The 24574-nt window shown below is 37.9% G+C and overlaps 1 protein-coding gene across 4 annotated transcripts in view; it reads left to right on the top strand.

Moving 5' to 3' along the window:
* PRKDC (protein kinase, DNA-activated, catalytic subunit) overlaps nucleotides 1-24574 on the top strand; it is a 241144-nt gene that overhangs the window by 20383 nt on the left and 196187 nt on the right. For all 4 annotated transcript variants that reach the window (XM_044245625.1, XM_044245626.1, XM_044245629.1 and 1 more), the window contains 8 exons: nucleotides 240-289; nucleotides 900-1025; nucleotides 2383-2535; nucleotides 4255-4370; nucleotides 4703-4862; nucleotides 5603-5689; nucleotides 6125-6244; nucleotides 6662-6821. In XM_044245625.1, the coding sequence (XP_044101560.1) occupies nucleotides 240-289; nucleotides 900-1025; nucleotides 2383-2535; nucleotides 4255-4370; nucleotides 4703-4862; nucleotides 5603-5689; nucleotides 6125-6244; nucleotides 6662-6821 (972 nt within the window). The remainder of the gene's footprint in view (nucleotides 1-239; nucleotides 290-899; nucleotides 1026-2382; nucleotides 2536-4254; nucleotides 4371-4702; nucleotides 4863-5602; nucleotides 5690-6124; nucleotides 6245-6661; nucleotides 6822-24574) is intronic.

Here is a 24574-nt window from a genome sequence, read left to right on the forward strand (position 1 = left end):
TATGTTGTTTGATATCTTTTGATGGCTCTTGGAAAACTCATGTTTTGGTGGATCAAAACCTCCTTTTCCGTCTCTTTTTTTCTTCCTTTTGCTTCTGAATCTTAATAGTCCAAAATTTTAAACTAAAGATAATAACAAACTTAAAGGAAAAAAAAATTAAGAGGTATAGTTACATTCAGTGAAATAATGGTTCAGTTTTTGTTGTTTCCTTTATTTTTGTTTTCATTTTCTTTTTTCAGTGCATCAGGGTTTAATCAGAATATGTTCTAAGCCAGTGATCCTTCAAAAGGTAAACTCTGAATCTAATGTTTTGGTATTTAGTCTTTTGTCACTGGAAGTTAGAAGTTTGATACTGGGGTTTTAGTTTATGAATATATAAAAATGTTCTTTTAGTTATTAGCCATCCCTCACATTTTGAGAAATGTAGAACATAATGCCAGGTAAATAAACTTCTCTTAAGTTGTGGAATATCCTTAAATGTAACTTTATTATTATTTATACATTTTTATAAGAAGGGAATGTTTTCTGTCTTGAAACTCTGAGGCAAAATGCTTAGGTGTGTCATGGAAGGCATATCTTAGTTACTTGAAGTTATAGGAACTAAGATGAGGTGGAAGATTGACCTGAGCAGGAAAGTGAGATAAATGACTCATAACACATTCCTTGGGTATTGCTGTGAAATATTTGTTCTTGCATCACTATTTTAGTCCCTGTTAGAAAAAATATGATTTCTTTTTCAGCTTGCTTATTATCCTTTCATGCTGTAGTATCTTCCTCAAATTACAGTCTCCTACTAGTGGGGTTTTAGCTTAGAAGACTCTGAATATCTGAACTTTCTGGCAGCTGTGCTTGTTTTGTGAATCCACTGGTAAATATTGGCATGTTGTCTTCCTGCCTAGGGTGTTGAGTCTGAATCTGAAGACTGTCGTGCATCAGGGGAAGTTAGAACTGGCAAGTGGAAAATGCCCACATATAAAGACTATTTGGATCTTTTTAGAAGTCTCCTGAGTTGTGATCAGATGATGGTAAAAATGACTATTTTAAAGTTCCTCTAATTAGTCTCTATAGTTTTACTCTTAAATCTTTTTTTTTTTTTTTTAAAGATTTTACTTATTTATTTGACAGAGATCACAAGCAGGCAGAGAGAGAGAGAGGAGGAAGCAGGCTCCCTGCTGAGCAGAGAGCCAGATGTGGGACTCAATCCCAGGACCCTTGGGATCATGACCTGAGCCGAAGGCAGAGGCTTTAACCCACTGGGCCATTCAGGCACCCACTCTGAAACCTTTCTTATTTTAGAATTAAATTTTACTAACTTTTCCATTGTTTTTTAAAAAGTAATTTGAGTAATAAAAAACTAAAATGGTATAAGTTAAGAGCAAAACCATAGAACTCATGTAAACCTAGTAATTGCCTTAGCTGAGTCCTCATTTCATCCGTGAGTAACCAGTGTAGTATGTTTGATGCTAAGCTATTCTTCCTAAGAGATCCAGCCTCTTAGGTAACAAAAGTATAACAGTATTGTCATCATGGAAGAACTATTCTCTTTTTATATATTAAAGATGAAGATTAAAAAGAGCTAAATCTCACTGATTCAGTAGGTGTGAGGAAGATTGGTGCACAGTTATTTACATTATTTGTGATTAGAATAATGCCTCCTGCTTAATGCTTCTGGTAGATGTTTCTCTGATGTCAACTTTAAGTCTGGTTCTGCCTAGGAAAAACAATTTTTGTCCATAAATGATTTCTATCCTGTGAAAAATCCTAGGAGTTTTTAGTTGTTTTCGTATTGAGGTAAAATAGTATAGTAGTGTTAATAATTTTACCTACTATATTTCTTATGTGTGATGTCAGATATTCCTATATTTTGAGGCCAAGTTCCATAGAAATTTGACTGAGTAAAGGCAGAGTAATTGGCCTATATTTTTGAAATAGAATAGTTTCACTTTTATAGAAGTGATAAATTATACATTTAAAATCCATTCTGGGGATAGGTGTATATTTATTCATGTGCATGTATGCTTACATGTGTATATATATGTGCATGCATGCAAATTTATGTGTGTATATAGTATATAACTGTGTTTGTACACACACACACAAACACACACACACACATTAAGTGAGATAAATGTTTTGACAAGGTTTGACCTAAATCTCATTTGCTACTCTCTATTTAGTAAGTATCTATTACTTGCCAGGGTAGGTCATATCTGACTGAAATGATTTTGTCCTAATTTAGCAAAGTGTCTACATTTTGTAGCTTGAAAACTTCCAGGTGAATCTTCTGTAGTTACTAAATATGCATATACACATATGCAATGTAATGCTTATACTGATACTTTTTTTGCATAAAATTTTGAAGTTTATTATTTTTCTTTAAAGGATTCTCTTTTAGCGGATGAAGCATTTTTCTTTGTGAATTCCTCCCTTCAAAATCTGAATCATTTGCTATACGATGAATTTGTCAAATCAGTTTTGAAGATTATTGAGAAATTGGATCTTACACTAGAGAAACAGAATGCTGGGGGACACGAGGTTAGAAGTTTTTGTTAATAATAATTTTGCATCATTTTTATACCAGCTTCTCTTTGTATGAAAGCATCCAGGGGAAAATGCCACATTTGTAGAGTAGCGGCATTCATGTGTGTCATTGATACTTTGCTATTTGAATAGCAAAGTGTGTAGAAAATTTTATCCCTAGATTTGGTCAAAAAGTAATTCATATGTTTAATATTTTAAAAACACTTATTTTTTAAAAAGTTATTTACTAGACTTGTTACTCATTTCTTAGCAATGGTAAAGAGTCAGATCTTTATGTAAAGGTGACTTTTTGCAGTAGGATAGGGAAACCTAGGATTCCTCTTGTTTATAGCTAAGGAAACTCCAAAGCCTGGGTGCAGAGTAGTTAATGTATTCTTGAGATAGAATATAGGCAATAGGCAGGAAAGGAAGAGTACATCTTCTTTTTTTTCTGTACCCAGATTTCTTGGCATGGATGGAAGGTAAGTCATGGTCTAAGGCTGCCCGCTAGAAGCTGCTCTGCTCTTATCTGAGGACAAGTTTTAGTAAAACACTATGGTAATGACAGTAGTGTTGAAGGGCTTGAGTTCTAGTGGAAAACTCTAATTTGCTTTTTAGCCCCGTAATTTTTTTTCTTAGATTAGATTATGCTTGTTAGTACATGTGTACTTCCACTGCAATACTGTGAAGTTAGACAGGAGATCGCAGGGTGGATATGCAGAAGATAAATAAAAGAAGCAGTAAAAGGCCGTTTTTCACATTGAGTTTATTGCGTTTGTTTTGTTCTATTTTTTTATGCTGGTTAATGGGAACACCAGTGTGTCTTTTATTGCTTTTTATGCTTTGTGTATGTCTAAAATAATTTCATTGAAAAATTTGCTGAAAGGGGCTTCTCGGAACTGGGTCAGCCAACAAACCTGCTTCTTAGGACAAACGTCTTTGTCACTTTCTTTGTCTTCAGTGGCTTTTCTTGCACTTCTTTCTCTTCTTGTTTTCTGCTCTCTTCTTTTTTCTGACCTTTTTACATCATCTCCAGCATGTCAGTGATCACTTCTGTGAGCATTTCCCAAGTAAGCCTATACTCCTCCTTACCCTCCTTTATAGCTTCCAGTTTGGATATCTTTCTTTCTTTCTTTTTTAAGATTTGTTTGTTTATTTGAGAAAGAGAAAATGGACGTGTACATGCAGGTTGGAAGGGGCTGAGGGAGAGAATCTCTAAGCAGACTCAGCTGAGCACAGAACCCAACCCAGGACATGGTCCCAGGACCCTGAGATCATGACCTGAGCTGAAATCAAGAGTCAGCTGTTTAACAGACTGAGCCACCCAGGTGCTCCCCAGTCTGTATTTCTCACTGCTTGTTTAACATATCCACCTGAATCTCATAACACAAGTGCAGTATGTTCATAGTAACTTACTGATACTTAACACTGTCAGTTTTTTCTGTTTCTCAGCTTGAAACCTCCAAGTCATTCCTGATACTTTCTGTGTTCTAAATTTTTACCTCTGTCAAGGCATCAGTGCTTCAAGAAGTTATAGCCACCCCCTTTATATTTTTGTATTTGTACCATTCTTCTGTCATTTCACTTTGTTACTTCCTATGTGTCCTTTTCCTTAATGTTTTCTGCAAGCTCTGTCAGCTTTCTTAAATTTTATTTGTTGTCATTTTAATTGAGGACCCATCTATACCTTTCTCACTTTGATACAATGTTTGTTTGGGTAAATCTCCTTTTAAGGATGAAAATGAAGCTACCGAAGTTTGGGTGATCCCGACCTCAGATCCAGCTGCTAACTTCCATCCTGCTAAACCCAAAGATTTTTCAGCTTTCATTAACCTGGTGGAATTTTGCAGGTATTTTTAAAAATTTTAATTATTTAAGGATGGAAATCACCCTTCTGGCTACAGGATAGGAAAACCACTTATGTAGATGTATGAAATGAAATACTAAAAGAATTAAACCCTAACTTTGCTTATATGAACCATTAAAATATATTTAAACATTCCAGCTTAGAGTTATCATTGTTTTTCTCTTTGAAAGATGCTCAGGTAGGGGAAAAAAAGGAATATGAAAATGTTTATGTAATGGAATTATACACCTTTTTGATTATATCCCTTATAATTTTGAAGCTGAATAAAAATATATGACAAAAATTCTACATTAAGCTTTTAATTTGTTTTTACAGAGAGATTCTTCCTGAGAAACATGTAGAATTTTTTGAGCCATGGATACATTCATTTGCATATGAATTGATTTTGCAGTCTACACGGTTGCCTCTCATTAGTGGTTTTTACAAATTGCTCTCTGTTGCTATGAGAAATGCCAAGAAAATAAAATATTTTAAGGTAAGTTTTTTTTGGGGGGGAACATTGAATATTCTTGTGTTTTTTTAGGTTGCACGAGTGTGTATAAAGGCATTATAAAAGATTACAGTGTATTGCAGTTTTAAAAATCTCTATTTTACATACTTAAAACTGATAGCATGAGTGGCAATTGAATGACACTGTTAAAAAAGTTAATTAATAGCATTTTCTGTTCTGATTTACAAGCACCCAGCTAATAAGGTTAGATTAATAGCGGTTCTCAAAGTGTGGTTGTAGGACCAGTATCAGCATTACTTGGGAAATCTGTGCCCTTTCCAGATTTACCTAATCAGAAACTCTGGGAGCAAGGCTGAGCAATCTGTGCTAACAAACCACCCAGGTCCTCTGGTGACTAGTGACATTTGAGGATAGCTAAATTCGTATACCTAAGACCATAGTCAATTATGAGGGGTCCAGCTGGTTAGTTATAAGATGAATAGTTCTCTTGGGTCATAGGTGTATGTGTTGGAAGACAGGGAAGGGGTAATAGATTAAGCTAGGCCTCTGGCTTTTGACCAGCCATTCATTTTCCATTTTATGCCTTGTTTCTCACTGACCTCTGCCTGAAGTGTTATTGGGGACAATTTTTTTCCTGTCAGCAGAAGGCCTTTGCAAAGTGCAAATGAATTCACCCCTTAGAAGTAAGACTGGGAACTGCTAGATTAGGACATACAAATCCATAATTATTGTTCACTTTACTGATTTATTGCTTTATTCAATAGGGAGTTGGTCTGAAGAGTCAGACACAGTCTCCTGAGGATCCAGAAAAATATTCTTGCTTTGCTTTACTTGCAAAATTTGGTAAAGAGGTAACTCTTAAATGATATATGCAGTATTATCATGTGCTATTTAAAAAGGGAAGTATATTGATAAAAAAAATCTTAGTGATCATAAATTGTCTAATTACTTAAAAATTGGTTTGCTTAATCCAGATTGGGATTAAGGGATTAGGAAACACTAATAGAGGAAATCATTGTGTTTCAAAAGTCCCTGAGTTTTCATGATACAGCTTGAGTGATGTCAACTTGAAACTAATGGATTCTTTAGCTCTCTTATAATAAGAACTAAGTACTTCAACAAATGAACTTTTCCTGGAGATCACCTTAATTTGTAAACTAGGCTGTGTCATATAAAAGCTGCATGATCACTTTCTGTATTTGAGAATAGGGTAAATATTTTTTAATGATTTTTCAAATTATAGGCTCCAGGTACATGGCACTTTATTACTCTTCTTTCTTATTAAGGTATCAATTAAAATGAAGCAATACAAAGATGAACTTTTGGCCTCCTGTTTGACCTTTATTCTGTCCCTGCCACATGACATCATTGAACTTGATATTAGAGCCTACGTTCCTGCATTGCAGGTAGATGCGTTGTCTTAAGCAAATCCATTTTCTTCACATAATGTTATGTTTTCCAGAAAACATGGTATTAAGGTCTTGCCACTGCAGTCATGGTTGGTGCTTACCCATAAAACACCCCTGGTTCTGCCACTTAGTAGCTTTCGGGTTTAGGATACTTGGCTTGGCCTCTCAAAGCTTCCCTTATAGGTGGATATGAGGATTAAACCTGTGTATTAAAAGTCTGCAGTATAACACCAACTACATAGACTGGTGGTGCTTGTTTTCCCAAGCATGACCTGGAATGCACCTACTCACCTCCAGCAATATCTGTCAGTAGAAGCGTTTATTCATTAGAAACCAAAACTAATTGGTGTTTTTTTCTATAAATGTTAAATTCTCTGCATTTCAGTTTTTTACCTTGTTTGTATTAATATATAGATGGCTTTTAAACTGGGCCTGAGCTATACCCCATTGGCAGAAGTAGCCCTGAATGCCCTAGAAGAATGGTCACTTTACATCTGCAAACATGTAATTCAGCCCCATTATACAGACATTTTACCCAGCCTTGATGGATATCTGAAAACTTCAGCCTTATCAGGTAAGGTTTAGAAGAATTGTGATGTGTATCTTAAATAAAATGGTAATGTAGTAATTTTAATAGGACTATTTGTATTTTTGTAACTTCTGAAATTTGAACATATCTAAAATACGTTTGATTGATATTTTTGTTATCTTCCCAATAGCCAATATAATTGGGACATAAATAACACTGGAACATATAATTGAGGTATTAAACCTGTTTTTCATTTTACTCACTTACATCCTACCAAGATTTATAAAATCTTCAAGGGCAAGAACTCTATCTCTAGTATCTTGAACTCCTAATAAATCCTAATACACTGCCTTGCAATAAATAAATAAATTGTTAAATGGGAATTAAAACTATAAAAATTCAATACTAATTTTACATTTTGTTGAGTTTTACTGGTTTTCCAAATATAATTGATGAAGCACTAATGTTAGCCAGTTTTGAAGAATTATCATAGTAGAAATAGGTTTGGGAAAAGAATAAAAAGAATCTTTTTTTTTTTTTTTTAAAGATTTATTTATTTATTTATTTGACAGAGAGAAATCACAAGCAGTCAGAGAGGCAGGCAGAGAGAGAGAGGGAAGCAGGCTCCCCGCCGAGCAGAGAGCCCGATGCGGGACTCGATCCCAGGACCCTGAGACCACGACCCAAGCCGAAGGCAGCGGCTCCCACTCTCTGTTTTTCCCTGTCTTCTAATTATCTAGAATACACATTTATGAATAGATAAATCCTTTCCTTAAAACAATCACAGTATCTTATTAATTTAAAGGAACAAAGTAAAATACTAATTAGAGTTTAGGAGGACAGATTTACTTGAACCAGAATGAAGATGGACATTGTTATTAGATGGAGCAAAAAGAAAGATTCAGATAGGAGAAAGACACTGAAATATTGCTAAGAATTTAAATATTACTGCCATGAAAAATTAAGTGAATTAAGTGAAAAATTAGGTTAATTTGTAAAACTATGTAAATCTTTTTTTTTTTTTCAAAGATTTTATTTATTTGACAGACAGAGATCACAAGTAGGCAGAGAGGCAGGCAGAGAGAGAGGGGGAAACAAGCTCCCCGCTGAGCAGAGAGCCCAATGTGGGGCTCGATCCCAGGACCCTGGGACCATGACTTGAGCCAAAGGCAGAGGCTTTAACCCACTGAGCCACCCAGGCACCCCTATGTAAATCATTTTTTTGTTCAACTTAAGTTTTGTTGGTTTGGAAACATTGGGTGGAAGTTCTGTGACACATTTTATTCATTGAGTCTGGCTTTTATGACACCCTCAATGCATATTCAGGGTTTAAGAAGAGTCACAGTTTTGAGAGATTTTTTGTAAATGCTAGAAATAACAAGTATTATTTAGAGACAAATATATATAAGCTAATTAATGTTTATAGCTTACTTAGGCTTTTAAAATTAACATTATGTAAGGATTGCTGCTATTTGAGTAAATCACTAAAAAAAATGAACTTAGTTTATTTTTTTTGAAGATTTTATTTATTTATTTGACAGAGAGAGAGAGAGAGACAGCAAGAGAGGGGATACAAGCATGGGTAGTGAGAGAGGGAGAAGCAGGCCTCCCACCAAGCAGGGATCCTGATGCACGGCTCGATCCTAGGACCCCAGGATCACAACCTGAGCTGAAGGCAGACACCTAACGACTAAGCCACCCAGGTTCCCCTACCTACATGGACTTAATTTTAAAAAAATGATTCTGTCTAGTAACAAATGGTACTTTTTGCTTTCGGGAATTTAGCTGTCAGTCAGCTCATTGAAAAAATTTATGTTTCTTTTGGGGTCCTTGGGTGACTCAGTCAATTAGATGTCTGACCTCAGCTCAGGTCATGATCTCAGGGTCCTGGAATCAAGCTCTGTGTCAGGCTTCCTGCTAAGGAGGGAGTTTGCTTCTCCTTCTTCCTCTCTGTCTGCCTCTCCCCGGACTCATGCTCTCTCTGTCTCTCAAATAAATAAATAAATAAAATCTTTAAGAGAAAAGGTAAAGATTTATGTTTCCTTTAAATTAATAAGGGATGATACTGTGATTCTTTTAAGCAAAGGATTTACTCATAAATATGTGTATTCTAGATTATTAGAAGATAGGGAAAAACAGAGAGTGTGTAAAATCAAATAAAAGAAAATCCATAATCTTAAAGACAACTATTCTTTTTATTTTTTTTTTAAAGATTTTATTTATTTGAAAGAGAGAATAAGAGGGGAGAATGTCAGAGGGAGAAGCAGACTCCATGGAGCTGGGAACCCAATGTGGGACTTGATCCCAGGACTCCAGAATCATGACCTGAGCTGAAGGCAGTTGCTTAACTAACTGAGCCACCCAGGTGGCCCCACAACTACTCTTTTTAGTAATGTTTTATTTGAAATGATCAAAGTTTCAGGATAGTTGCATTAATAGTGAAAGGAACTCCTGTATACTCTTTACACAGATTCCACAAGTAAGATTTTGTTCCTTGTGCTTTATTGTTGCATGTACTCTCCTTGTATTACAAGATAATACATGTGTGTGTATTTATACATGACTTTTTTTTTTTCTGAACCCCTTGTGATTGCGGGAACCATGGATATTTATGCCTAAATGTTGCAGTGTGTATTTCTTTCTCTCTTTCTTTTTTTTTTTTTTTTTAAGATTTCATTTATTTTAGAGAGACAGGGCTTGAACAGGGGGAGGAGCAGAAAGAGAGGGACAAGCAGACTGTGCGCTGTGTGTGGAGCCTGATGCAGGGCTCAACCCTGTGACCCTGAGATCACGACCCAAGCTGAAACCAGGAGTCAGTCACTTAGCCGACTGAGCCACTCAGGTGCCCCACAATATGTATTTCTTAAGAATGAGGACATTATTTTACATAAACCTTGGTATCATTATCAAAATCAGGAAAAATAACATGGGTACATTATTCTTTTCTAATCTATAGTCCATACGTAGATTTCTTAGTTGTCCCATTAATTTCTTTTATAGCTGTATTTTTCCTGGTCCAGGTTTCAGTCTAGGATCATGTTTCATTTAATAGTCATAGTGCCTTAACTTCCTTGAATGTGGGTATCTCTTCACCCTTTCTCTGCTCTCATAATGTTGACATTTTTTGAAGATTATAGGCCATGTATTTTCAGTGTGGGTTTGTCTGATGTCTCATAATAGGATTCAGTTGTGCTGTTTTGATGAAACACCCAGAACTGACGCTGTGGACTCCTCACAGCGTCATGATAGTAATTGGTGCCATTACCAGTCATGTTCATTTTGACCTTTTGCTTAGTTTCTGCTTCATATTTTCCTGACTATAAATTGACTGCTTTCACTTGGTGGGAGTTAAACTCTTCCTCTCCTCTTCCTAAAGTGATTCAGTCCTAAGACCTTTAGGTGGTACAGAGGAAGTTAGGTGTTAGCATTGCAGTAGTGGTCCCCAGGAACATGAGGACAGCCCTGAGGGGCAGCCTGGCATGGGTGTCAAAGCTGGAGCAGGGTGGGGGGCACCCACATGTTGGGGCAGCCTTATAAGGCATGGGGGTTAAAGCAGGATGGGGAATGTGACATATGGGGGATTGATCAAATAAATAGATTAAGGTTAATGGAAACTAGGTTTCCCTTTGTTAGAGAGGGGAGTTACAAATAGAGAAAACTAAAGTGAACCCTGTGGTATTGGATAGGAAGTGGATGTATCTGTGAGATACATCCAGTGGATTTATCTGTGAGAATGAGTCGTTCTCCCTCCTTCCCTCTCCCTCTCTTTTTCTCTCTTTCTTTGTCTTTTTCTCACATGAGCACACATACATACATATATGGTTAAGTAAAGGTAGAAATAGAGATGAAAGTGTGTGTGTGTGTGTGTGTGTGTGTAAGTGTGTAAAACACATGCATATATTTCCGATCAGTCCACTTAAAGGACCTGCCTTGGAGTAGTGATACCTTAATAGTAATGAGCAAACCTATTGCCCACACTGTAGCTTCTGAATGTCACTGTACAATAAAAGAAACTAGTACTCTTTGGAGAGATGATTGGCTCCAGCTTGGGACCAGGAATATACAAGATAGACCTAGAATATTGTATTTTCTGAGACATCGGGAAATTAAGGAAGTGTTCAAAGAATGATGGAGAAAAGTTGCAGGCCAAACTAGGGATAATTTGAGTCAGCAAAAGAAGAGAAACACAGGGAAGGATCAGGACAGTGGAGTAGAAGAATTCTGAGTGTACTTCCTCCCACGGACATACCAAGCTACAATCACATATAGAGCACCTCTCTCTGAGAATGACCTGTGACTAACAAAACAGGTCTTTTATAGCTAAAGGTAAAGAAAAAGTCACATTGAGACAGGAAGGGAGACATGAAGACTGGCCAAGACCCTTACCCCCAGTGCAAAGACCCACAAACAGGAGGGCGGTTCTCCCCGAGGAGCAAAGGGTTCAAGGCCTATATTGGGCACCTCTTTCCTGGGAACCTGTACCAGGAAGATGAACCCCATGATACATGGTTTTCAAAACCACTGAGACAATTCTGGAAGAGTTGAAAGGCTATGGAAAACCAAGACTGCACTCTCAAAGGGCCTATATATAGACTCACTCACTCTGAGACTGAGCACAGAGGAAGCAGTTTGAAAGACACCTCGGCCATATGTGAAGGAGAGTAACTAGCTGATTTAGCTGGAGGGGCAGGGCTACTTAGGAACTTTCTCTGGGAATGGAAGTGTTGGTGGATGCCACCTCTGACAACTCTGTCTTGCTGGCACCATTCACCCTGTCCTGATGTTATTTTGTGAACCAGCCCTGTGCAACCTGCCCACTTTGGAAGGCACCCCTCCAAAATGGCTCCCACCCCACTGTACTGGCAGGTGACTTTGGCCCAGACCATTGCTGCTCAACCCCAAGAGGCTCCAACCCCATCACATCCTGTAGGCAGCCTCAGCCAGGACTGCTTCCCCACCATCAACTCCTGCCTTGCAGGGGCAGCCCCACCACCAGTGTACCCAGAATAGTCATAGCCAGCCCTCACAGACAGCAGATTAGATGATATAAAAGAATGGATCAGTGCAGACATGGTGGTGGCAAGACAGGGAGGTGGAAATTACTACAGGGTGGTAAGGACAGGGTGTTGGAAATTACTCAAATGAAACAGGAAAAGAAAAATGAATTTTTAAAAATAAGAATAAGGGTTCTTTGGGGCAACATTAAGCATACTAACAGGAGTCCAGAAGAAATAGACAATGGGACAGAAATTTTACTTGAGTAAGTAATGGCTGAAAACTTTCCTAACCTTCGGGAGGAAACAGACATCCAGGTCCAAGAAACACAGAGAGATCCAAACAAGCTGAACCCAAAGAGGTCCATAGCAAGCCACATAATTAAAAAGGCAAAAAAAAAAAAACAAACAAAAAAATACAATCCTAAAAGCAGCAAGAGAAAAGCAACTAACTAAATAGAAAGAAAACCCAGTTTATGAACTGATTTTTCAGCCAAAACTGCAGGCCAGAAGAGAGGAGCATGATTTTTTTTAAATGATGAAAAGAAAGAAAAAACAAAAAACAACTACAATCAAGAATATTCTTCCCAGTGAGATTATCATCCAGAATTAAAGGAGAAAGAGGTTTCTCAGACAAACAAAAACTGAAGGAGTTTATCACTATAAAACAGGCCTTACAAGAAACATTAAAGGGACTTCTTTAAGTTGAAAAGCAAGGGCATTAATTAGTAACAAGAAAATACATAAAAGTACAAATCTCACTAGTAAAGGTAAATACATAGTGAAAGTAGTGGATTAATCACTTGTAAAGCTAATATGAAGGTTAGAAAACAAAAGTAGTAAAAACAGTGGTATCTATGATAATTAGATATGCAAAATATTAAATAAGAAAACATTAGGGGTAGTAAAAATGTGCTACTTTTAGAATATGTTGTATCTTAGTGACCATCTTTTTTTTTTTAAGATTTTATTTATTTGAGAGGTAGAGACAGAGCATGAGTAGGGGTGGGGGCAGAGGAAAAGGTAGAAGCAGAGTGCCCACTGACCTGGGAACCTGATGTGGGATTCAGTCCAAGGACCCTGAGATCATGGCATGAGCCAGAGGCAGACGCTTAATCGACTGAGCTACCTAGGCTCCCCTAATGATGTCAATTTAAAATGGACTGCTGTATACAAAGGATGTTAGGAACCTCATGGTAACCACAATTCAAAAACCTATAATAGGTACACAAATAATAAAGAGAAAGGAACCCAAATGCAACAGTTAAAGTCATCATATCACAAGGGAGGAGAATAAGAGGAAGGGATGAGGACTATAACACCAGAAAACAATGAACAAAATGACAATAAGTACATACCTACCAATAATTACTTTAAGTGTAAATGTACTAATGCTCCAGTCAAAAGACAGAGGGTGAATGAAGTAAAAAAACAAACTAAATAAGTCCCATCAATGTGCTGCTTGTAATGACTCACTTCAGACCAAAAGACAAAAAGACATACAGACTGAAAGTGAAGGGATGGAAAGATCCTCTCTGCAACTGGAAATGAAGAGAAAAGAAAAGCCAGGGTAGTAGTACTTCTGTTGGACAAAAGAGACCTTTTTTTTTTTTTTTTTTTTTTAAGATTTTTATTTATTTGGGGCGCCTGGGTGGCTCAGTGGGTTAAGCCGCTGCCTTCGGCTCGGGTCATGATCTCAGAGTCCTGGGATCGAGTCCCTCATCGGGCTCTCTGCTCAGCAGGGAGCCTGCTTCCCTCTCTCTCTCTCTGCCTGCCTCTCTGCCTACTTGTGATTCCTCTCTGTCAAATAAATAAATAAAATCTTTAAAAAAAAAAAAAAAAGATTTTTATTTATTTGACAGACAGAGCTCACAAGTAGGCAGAGAGGCAGGCAGAGAGAGGAGGAAGCAGGCTCCCAGCCGAGCAGAGAGCCCGATGCGGGGCTCGATCCCAGGACCCTGAGACCATGACCTGAGATGAAGGCAGAGGCCTTTACCCACTGAGCCACCAAGGCGCCCCTAAAAGCTTTTCCTTTAAGATCAGCAACAAGATAAGAATGTCAGCTTGCATCACTTTAATTCAGTGTGGTACTGATGTCCTCGCCATGGTAATCAGACCAAAAAAATAAAAGGCATCTAGACTGGTAAGAAAGAAGTAAAACATGTAAAACTAATGATTTGCAGGGGACATTATACTATATATAGAAAACCCTGAAGACACCACTAAAAAACTTACCTATTAATTTGGAAATTTGTGGGATACAGAATTAATACACAGAAATCTTTTGCACTTCTGTATACTAGTAAAGAACTGTCAGAGGAATTAGGAAATTTCTATTAACAATTGCATCAAAAAGAATAAAATAACCTAGGAATAACCAAGGAGGTGAAAGACCTGTACTCTGAAACTATAATATTATAATGTTAATGGAAGAAATTGAAGATGGTACAAATAAATGGAAAGATAAATTCTGCTCATGGTTTGGAAGAATTAATATTGTTAAAATGTCTGTACTATTCAAATCAATTTACAGATTCAGTGCAGTCTCTATCAAAATACCACTAGTATTTTTCACAGAATAGAACAAATAATCCCAAAATTTGTATGAGCCACAGAAGACCCTACATAGCCAAAGCCAACTTGAGAAAGAAGTATAAAGCTGGAGATATCACACTCCCAGATTTCAAATGATACTACAAAGCTTAGTAATCGAAAAGTATTTTACTGGCACAAACACATACATAGATCAGTGGAATAGAATGGAGAGCCCAGAAATAAACCCACTCATGTGTGGTCGATTAATCTACACTAGGAAGGTAAGAATATGCAATGGGGAAAGGACAGTCTTCAACAAATGGTGCTGAGAAAACTAGAGAGTTGCATGTGAAAGAATGAGACCGGAACATAGACAAAAATAATCTCAAAATGGATTAGAGACCTAAATGTAAGAGCTGAATTCATAAAATGCCTAAAATGTAGGAAGTAAACTGTTGGACGTTAAGCTGTATTATCTTCTGTCTCCTCAAGCAAGGACAACAAAAGCAAACATAAGCCCACCTCTAAAACAGCAGTTCTGTCTTCTCAAACTAATACTAAGCACTGCTAACATCTTAGATGTTACGCCTATTAGCATGATCTTCAAGTCAGTAGGTCCTTAAAAAAATTGGCTTTCACTTTTAATGTAACTATTGCTGGTTCTAACTCACATAAGCAAAGATCTGTGGGAGTCCTACTAAGTTCCAATTGTGAAAAGAACTCCACACACCAAAAAGCTTGAGTTTGTGAGATAATTACTCTCCTAACTTGAGAACCAAACCACACCCAAAATTCTATTTCTTTTTTTTTTTCCCCTAATATTTTATTTATTTATTTATTTATTTATTTATTTATTTAGACAGACAACCAGCCAGAGAGGGAATATACAAGCAGGGGGAGTGAGTGAGAGAGGGAGAAACATGCTTCCTGCTGAGCAGGGAGCCCCACATGGGGCTCTATCCCAGAACGCTGGGATCATGACCTGAGTGGAAGGCAGATGCTTAACAAATGAACCATCCAGGTGCCCCCCAAAATTGTATTTCTGCAGTATTGCTGCTACTGTAGCTTTAACAGCTCATTGAATATAAATTATTATAAATTTTTTACCAAGAAAACTTGTAGTGAGTAATAGAGAATTGTTTATTGTTTTCCATACTCAGACTTTCTCAGGACTCTCAGAGCTTGTGAGCACATGAAACCATTGTCTGCAGCCACATCCATCCTTCTACAACTCCAGGTGGCAACATACATACATTCATTAACATGATCCCAAGGTCCTACCGACTTATATTCTTTTTCTTTTCTTTCTTTTTTTTTTTGTGGCTCTGTAATCACAGGGCTTTTTTTTTTTTTTTTTTTTTAAACAGGGCTTTTAAAAATTAACATATATTATTTGCTTCAGGGATACAGGTCTGTGAATCATCAGCCTTACACAATTCACAGCACTCACCATAGCACATACCCTCCCCAATGTCCATACCACAGCCACCCTATCCCTCCCTCACCTATCCAGCAACCCTCAGTTTATTGCCTGATATTGAGAGTCTCTTATGGTTTGTGTCCCTCCCTGGTCCCATCTTGTTTCATTTATTTTCCTTCCCTAACCCCCGAAATCCCCTGCTCTGCCTCTCAAATTCCCATAATCAGAGAGATCATAAGATGGTTGTCTTTTCTGATTGACTAATTTCGCTTATCCTAATACCCTCCAGTTCCATCCATGTGGTCGTAAATGGTAGGTATTCAGTCTTTCTGATGACTGAGTAATATTCCATTGTATGTATGAACCATATCTTTATCCATTCATCCATTGAAGGACATCTTGATTCCTTCCACACTTTGGCAATTATGGAAATCACTGCTGTGAGCATTGGGGTGCAGGTACCCCTTCTTTTCACTGCATAAGTATCTTTGGGGGTAATTACCCAGTAGTGCAATTGCTGGGTCATAGGATAGCTCTATTTTTAACTTCTTGCGGAACTTCCATACTGTTTTCCAGAGTGGTTGTACCAGCTTGTAGTCCCACCAACAGTGTAAGAGGGTTCTGCTTTCTCCACATCCTCACCAACATTTGTTGTTCCCTGTCTTAATTTGTCATTCTAACTGGTCTAAGGTGGTGTCTCATTATGGTTTTGATTTGTATTTCCCTGATGCTGAGTGATGGGGAGCATTTTTTCATGTGTCTGTTGGCCATTAGTATGTCTTTTTTAGAGAAGTGTCTGTTCATGTCTTCTGCCCATTTCTTGACTGGATTATGTGGGGGTTTTTTTTGGTGTTGGGTTTTACAAGTTCTTTATAGACCTTGATTACCATCCCTTTATCTGTTATGTAATTTGCAAATATCTTCTCCCATTCCATAGGTTGCCTTTTCATTTTGTTGACTGTTTCCTTTGCCATGGAGAAGTTCTTTATCCTAATCAAGTCCAGATAGTTTATTTTTGCTTTTGTTTCCCTTGGCTTTAGAGACATGTCTTGCAAGAAGTTTCTGTGGTGAGGTCAAAGAGGTTACTGCCTTTGTTCTCCTCTAGGATTTTGGTAGATTTCTGTCTCACATTTAGGTCTTTCAGCCATTTTGGGTTTATCTTTGTGTATGGTGTAAGAGAATGGTCCGGTTTCATTCTTCTGCATGTGACTGTCCAATTTTCCCAGCAGCATTTACTGAAGAGACTTTCCATTGTATATTCTTTCCTGCTTTGTTGAAGACTAGTTGATCATAGAGTTGAGGGACCATTTCTGGGTTCTCTGTTCTGTTCCATTGAACTGTGTGCCTGTTTTTGTGCCAGTACCATGCTGTCTTGATGATCTCAGCTTTGTAATGTACCTGGAAGGCAGTCATTGTTATGCCCCCCAGCTTTGGTTTTCTTTTTCAAGAATCCCCTGGTGATTCGAGATATTTTCTGGTTCCATACAAATTTTAGGATTATATGTTCCAGCTCTGTGAAAATGTTCTTGATATTTTGACAGGGGTTGCATTGAGCGTGTAGATTGCCCTGGTGGCAGACATTGAACAGTGTTTATTCTTCCGGTCCATGATCATGGAATGTTTTTCCGTCTCTTTGTGTCTTCCTTAATTTCTTTCATAGCTGTTCTGTAGTTTCTAAAGTACAGATTCTTTACCTTTTTGGTTAGGTTTATTCCTAGGTATCTTACGGTTTTTGATGCTGTTGTAAATGGAATTGATTCCTTAATTTCTCTTTCTTCAGTCAGGTTGTTAGTATATAGAAATGCAACTGATTTCTGTGCATTGATTTTTGTATCCTGCCATGTTGCTGGATTGCTGTATGAGTTCAAGCAATTTTGGAGTGAAATCTTTTGGTTTTTCCACATAAAGTTTCATGTCGCTAGTGAAGAGAGAGACTCTGACTTCTTTGCCAATTTGGATGCCTTTTATTTCTTGTTGTTGGATTGCTGAGGTTAGGACTTCTAGTACTATGTTGAATAGCAGTGTTGAGAGTGGACATCCCTGCCATGTTCTGACCTTAAAGGAAAAGCTCTGAGTTTTTCCCCATTGAGAGTGATATTTACTCTGGACTTTGCATGGATGGCTTTTATGATACGGAGGTGTGTTCCTTTATCCGTATACTTTGAAGAGTTTTAATCAGAGAAGAATGCTCTATTTTGCTGAATGCTTTCTCTGCATCTTTTGAGGATTATATGGTCCTTGTCTTGTCTTTTATTAATGTGTTCTGTCATGTTGATTAATTTGTAAATGTTGAACCACTCTTGCATCCCAGGAATAAATCCCAGCTGGTCGTGATGAATAATCTTTTCAAGGTACCATTGGTACCTGTTGGCTAGGATCTTGGTGAGTATTTTGGCATCCATGTTCATCAGAGATATTGGTCTGTAATTCTCCTTCTTGATGGGGTCTTTGGTGCTCGCTTTGGCAGCACATATACTAAAATTTGATGGGGTCTTTGTCTGGTTTTGGGATCAGGGTAATGGCTGGAATCACAGAATGAGTTTGGAAGTTTTCCTTCCATTACTTTTTTTTTTTTTTTTTTTTAAGATTTTATTTTTATTTATTTGAGAGAGAGAGACAGTGAGAGAGAGCATGAGCGAGGAGAAGGTCAGAGGGAGAAGCAGACTCCCCATGGAGCTGGGAGCCTGATGTGGGACTCGATCCCAGGACTCCAGGATCACGCCCTGAGCCGGAGGCAGTTGTTTAACCAACTGCGCCACCCAGGCGTCCCCTTCCATTACTTTTTTTGAAACAGCTTCAGAAGTGTACTTACTAGGTGGTCTTTAAATGTTTGAGAAAATTCCCCTGGGAAGCCATCTGGTGCTGGACTTTGGTTTGTTGGGAGGTTTTTGATTACTGTTTTCAATTTCCTTACTGGCATTGGTCTGTTCAGATTGTCTATTTCTTCCTGTTCCAGTCTTGGTAGTTTGTAAGTTTCCAGGAATGGATTCATTTTTTCCAGATTGCTGAATTGGTTTGCATATAGTTGCTGGTAATTTCTAACAGTTGCCTGTGTTTCCTTGGTATTAGTTGACTTCTCCCGTTTCATTCATGATTTTATTAATTTGGTTCCTTTCTTTTGAGTAGTCTGGCCAGAGGTTTATTAATCTTATTAATTCTTTCAAAGAACCAGCTTCTACATTCATTGATCAGTTTTACTATTCTTATGGTTTCTGTTTCATTGATTTCTGCTCTAATATTTATTATTTTTCTTTCCCTGCTTGGTGTAGGCTTTAATTGCTGTTCTTTCTCCAGGTCCTTTAAGTATAGGGTTAGCTTGTGTTTGGGGGATTTTTATAATTTTTGAAAGAAGCTTGGATGGCTATGTATTTCTGTCTTAGGACCACCTTTGCTGTATCCCATAGGTTTTAAACCAATGTGTTTTCATTATTATTAGTTTCAGTGAATTATCTGAGTTCTTGTTTAATTTCCTGGTTTACCCATTCATTCTTTTAGCAGGGTGCTCTTTAACCTCCAAGTGTTTTGAGTTCCTTCTAAATTTCTTCTTGTGATTGATGTCCAGTTTCAAAGCATTGTGGTCTGAAAATATGCATGGAATAATCTCAGTCTTTTGGTAATGGTTTAGACCTGATTTGTGACCCAGTATGTGATCTATTCTGGAGAAAGTTCCATGGGCACTGAAGAAGAAGAGCATTCTGTTGATTTAGGATGGAATGTCCTATATGAATCTGAGATATCCATCTGGTCCAAAGTGTCATTCAAAGCCCTTGTTTCTTCGTTGTTCTTCTGTATAGATGATCTGTCCATGAGTGAGTGGGGTATTGAAGTCCCCTATTCTTACTGTATTATTATCAATGTGTATGTTTATTTTGGTTATTAATTGGTTTATATAATTGGCTGCACCCACACTGGGGGCATAGGTATTTATAATTGTTAGATCGTCTTGTTGGATAGGCCCTTTAAGTATGATTTAGTGTCCCTCTATATCTATTACTATAGTCTTTGGTTAAAAATCTAGTTTATTTAATACAAGGATTGCTACACCAGCTGTCTTTTGAAGTCCATTAGTATGGCAGATGTTTCTCCAACCCCTCACTTTCAGTCTGGAGGTGACTTTAGGTCCCTTGTAGACAGCATATGGATGGTTCTTACTTTTTTATCCAATCTGATACCCTGTGTCTTTTGTTTGGAGCATTTAGCCCATTTACATTCAGAATAACTATTGAAAGATATGAATTTAGTGACCTTGTATTGCCTGCCTATTACAGAAAAAGTCCCTGTTTCTGTAGACTGTCTCTGTTACTTTCTGGTCTGTGTTACTCTTGGGCTCTCTCTTTGCTTACAGAATCCCCCTTAATAGTTCTTGTAGGCCTGCCTTGGTGGTCACATGTTTTCTCAGTTTCTGTCTGTCCTGTAAACTCTCTATCTCTCTTTCAGTTCTGAATGACAGCCTTGCTGGATAAAGTATTCTTGGCTGCATGTTCTTCTCATTTAGTACTCTGAATATATCTTGCCAGCCCCTTCTGACTTGCCAGGTTTCTGTGGATGAGTCTGATGTCACTCTAATGTTCCTCCCTCTAAACAAAAGGAACCTCCTCTTCCTAGCTGTTCTCAGGGTAGCTTTTTTTTTCCTCTGTGATTTGGAAGCTTAACTATTATATTTTGGGGTGTTGATCTGTTTTTATTGATTTGGGGAGTGGTCCTCTCTGCCTCTTGCATGTGAATGCTTGTTTCTTTTCCTAGTTTAGGGACGTTCTCAGCCATGACTTGCTCAAATGTTCCTTCTAGCCCTCTCTTTCTCAGTGCCCTCTTGGTACCAATAATTCTGACATTGGTTTGTTTCAAGGCATCATTAAATTCTCAAAGGCTTTCTTTATGGGCTATTAATTGTCTTTCTCTCTTTTCCTCACCTTTCTTCCTTTGCATCAATCTGTGCTCTAGATCACTTATTCTCTCCTCTGATTCATTGACCCTAGCCATTAGAGCATCCAATTTAGACTGCATCTCATTCATAGCATTTTTAAGTTCAGCCTGATTAGATCTCATTTCCACCCTTAGAGATTCTGTATTGTTAATTATGTTTTTTTCAATCCTAGCTGTTAACTTTATTATTGCTATACTGAATTCCATCTCTGACATCTTACTTCTATTCATATTGATTAGCTCTGTGGCAGAGAGCAGTCTCTGGTTCTTTCCTTGTTGTGAATTCCTCCTTCTAGTCATTCTGTCCAGGATGAGTGAGTAAATGAATAGAGTCCAAAATATCAACCATGACCCAAGCAAAATGCACCCTTGGAAAAAAATCCAAAATTGTATGCCACGGCAGAAAAGAGAACAAAACCAAAATGAATCTAAATGATAAAAAAGGGTGGGGAAGGGCACCTGCATGGCTCAGATGGTTAAGCATCTGCCCTTGACTCAGGTCATGATCCCAGAGTCCTGGGATCCAGTCCCTCAGTGAGGAGCCTGAGTCTCCTTCTGCTTCGTTCTCTCTCTCTCTGTCTCTCATGAATAAATAAGTAAAATCTCAAAAAAAAAGAGAAAAAAGTGGGGAAGAGAAACTCTGATCTCACAGGGTGGACAAAGCAGGTGCTTCACTTGTTCCTAATTGAAATTTGGTCTGTGGTTTCAAAGACACTACATCCCAAAATTGCAAAGAAAGCAAAACTATATATATATATACACATATAGATATATGTGTGTATACACACACACACACACACACACACACACGTAAAATTGAATAGAGTAAAAGAAGGACTAGAATGAAGCATATATATATGTAGATGTGAAAAAATAAAAGTTAAAAAGTAACTTAAAAACCTAAGGTAGCAAAGTAAGAATTTAGTTGAAACAGCAAAATGCTTAAAAAAAAAAAAAAGAAAGAAAATTTTGACTGAAGGACAAACAAGTTGTGAAGAAACACCTGGAGCTCAATTTACTATTTTCCACTGGCACTAGAGTTTTACAGTCTTGTGGGATCCATAAGCTTGTCATTCACCTGTACTTCCAGTCTGTCTTCTTGGGGGAGGAGCCTGTTGCACTTATTCTCAGGTTTCTTTGCCTGGCAGTGTTGGCCCATCCCTTATCAGGAGGATGGGCTCAATGTAAGCTGGTTGTCTTTGTGGCTTCTGTTCCCTGGCAGTTTTCCATGCCTCTTGAGAGGGCCAGAACAAAAATGGTCATACCTAGATCTCCAGCCCAGATCCACAAGATCACAGTCCTCCCTCTTCAATAAACCCCCTGGGTCAAATCATTTCCACTTAAGTGGGCACCAAAGTCTGTAGACTCCCATAGTTCACCCCCACTGCAACTCTCCCAGGGAGCGTTCCAAGGACCTGAGAGCCTCTAGGCTTTGTGTCTTTGCAACTGTGAGTGGTTGTGGGCTCGTGCGTACGCCCTGCTCCGCTGCTCTCAAGTCACTGTTGGGTGCCGCCTTACTGTCCTATCCAGGGCCACTGTCACCCTCCGAGCTATTGCCTAGTCATGGGCGCAGCCGTCTCATCCCTCTTGGGAATCATAAATAGCCTGCATGTTTTAGTCCTTTTCAGGTTCTCAGTCAAAGAGTCATCTCCCTGCTGGCCCTGCTTGCATTTTATGACGACCAGAGATGAGAGTGTCTCCTGGGCTTGCTGACCATAACCAATTTCCCAGCTCCACTTCTTGGACTATCGGTTAAGGCACGCTGGTTCTTTCGGTGTCTTCTGGGATCCTGAGACTACAGTGACCCACCCAGAATTCTGTCCTTTTCATTCCCTGAGCCCCTTTTAGAAAGGGATGTCTCTCACTGGAGCAGATTTCTAAGGGTTCCAGTTTTGCACTCCAGTGTTGTATCATTTTCTAGTAGCCAGCTTATAGAGTCTCCCTCCCCCTTCTGTTTATCTTCCAATATTTCCCTGCGGATTCACAACTCCGCACCTTAACCTTGCAAAAAGCAGTTGTTTTTCTGCTTGTAGAGTTCCAGATACATATATTTCCTTATATCTTGGGCTGAATTCGTGGGTGTTTAGAATGGGTTGATATATATCCAGCTAAATTTGGGGGACCAGATGAAATAAGGTCCTTTACTCTCCCGCCATCTTAAGAATACCCATTTTAAATTTAAAACAAAATTATTAAACTTGTCTCATTTATCAAAGTTGTGCCTTAATCATGTAATGTCATTAACTAAATATTTCTGAATTAGTTTTCCAAGGTTTTTTCCTTTTTTTAAGTATGCACATTTAAGACATTATGGTGAATGCTGAAAATATTTTCACAGAATTACAGGAACATTCATTTTACATTTACCTGTATAAGGCACAACAGGGCTCTTTGAAGAGACTTTATAATCTAATCTATTAATACCCTCCAAGTACAGGAGAATATTATGCATTAGGGAGAAGTAAAGGCCTTTGTCAGTTCAGGCACATATTTACACCAGCAGATACAGAGCATATTGCTTCAGTTCTGCAATTTGAATCATAGCTCAAGAGGCTCAAGAGTGAGACAAAACACTGACCAGTTCAGATATCAAAGAGCTGTTTTTCCCAGTGTATGAAATTCTAAACTAATTTGAGCTCAAAGAAAAAAAAGGAAAAAAAATTGAAACAAATAAAATAAACAAATAAAAATCCTCTCTTCATCTCTATCTCATCAGTGAGTAGATCTCTAATATCTATACACAAAAGGTCAAGTGGTAAGCAGACAAATTCTTAGTTATGTTATTGGACATAAGCAAACTGAAAGCACGGCATTATAGAGAGGAAAATGAGACAAACAGAAAGCAGGAGTAAGCTTCTATTATCATTTGGGATTCATTTTTGGAGCCAAGAAGAGACATGCTGGGATTAAACCATCCATGGGGTGTCTTCCAGCAAAGCAGCTTTACCTGGCTGTCATCCAATCTGCTGGGCATCTCCAGAACTAGTGAAAAATATCTTTATAGCTTTAAAATTATAACTCCACACTGACGCATGTGTCCAAGATTTTATTTAACTCAGTAGTAATAAAGGAACTAGTAAAATGTTGAACTGGCTTCTGTAACCTGAATCTAAATAATGAGAAAACATTAGATAAATCCAAATAGAGGTACAATATACAACATTCCTGGCATATAATTTTTTAAGTGTTCAAATCATGAAATTCAAGGGAAGACCGAAGAACTCTTTCAGTTTAAAGGATACTAATAAGACAGGGCAACTAAATATGACATGTGGCTCTGAACTAAAGACATTATTAGGATCAATGCCGGAACATGGATGGAGCTGAGGATTAATTGTGGGTCACGTCTCAAGATAAGTATTCAGATTTAGATAGTTGAGGCGTGGCTGTCACGCAGGAGAATGTCATTACAGGACTAAAATATTGAGGGGTGGTGGGATATCAGGTTGGTTATTTACTCTTAAGTGGTTCAGGAAAGAAATTTTGTACTGTACTTTAAAACTTTTTTAAAAAGTTGCCCCTCATTGAATTTCCACATAATAGTTTTAGTGTCCCCTGATTATCCTTCCTAATATTCGTTAATGCTATGATGGTGGCAAAAATAGTGATTTTTCCTGTATACTAATTGGCATTCTACTGTAAGAAGTAACTTTTCTCACCTATTTTTATTAGTAGGGACTTGTGGATTCTTATTTTTCCAGTGAATCTAATCTTTTATTATTATTATTAATTTTGAAGCTCAGATTGTTCCAGATTTGACTTCCATACAAAGAATGGGGGCTGACTGCTTTTGTTTAAGCAGCTCCTTACTTCCAGAACCACAGAATGATTCACGCTCCCCATATAAATACAGGTCTGCCCAATCTCTGGAGTTAGTCACTTCTCCAAGGAACCATGTTTCTTTTAGTAGACAATGATATTTAAAC

The sequence above is a fragment of the Neovison vison genome, chromosome 4 (genome assembly GCF_020171115.1).
Source record: "Neovison vison isolate M4711 chromosome 4, ASM_NN_V1, whole genome shotgun sequence".
NCBI classification, from domain to species: Eukaryota; Metazoa; Chordata; class Mammalia; order Carnivora; family Mustelidae; genus Neogale; species Neogale vison.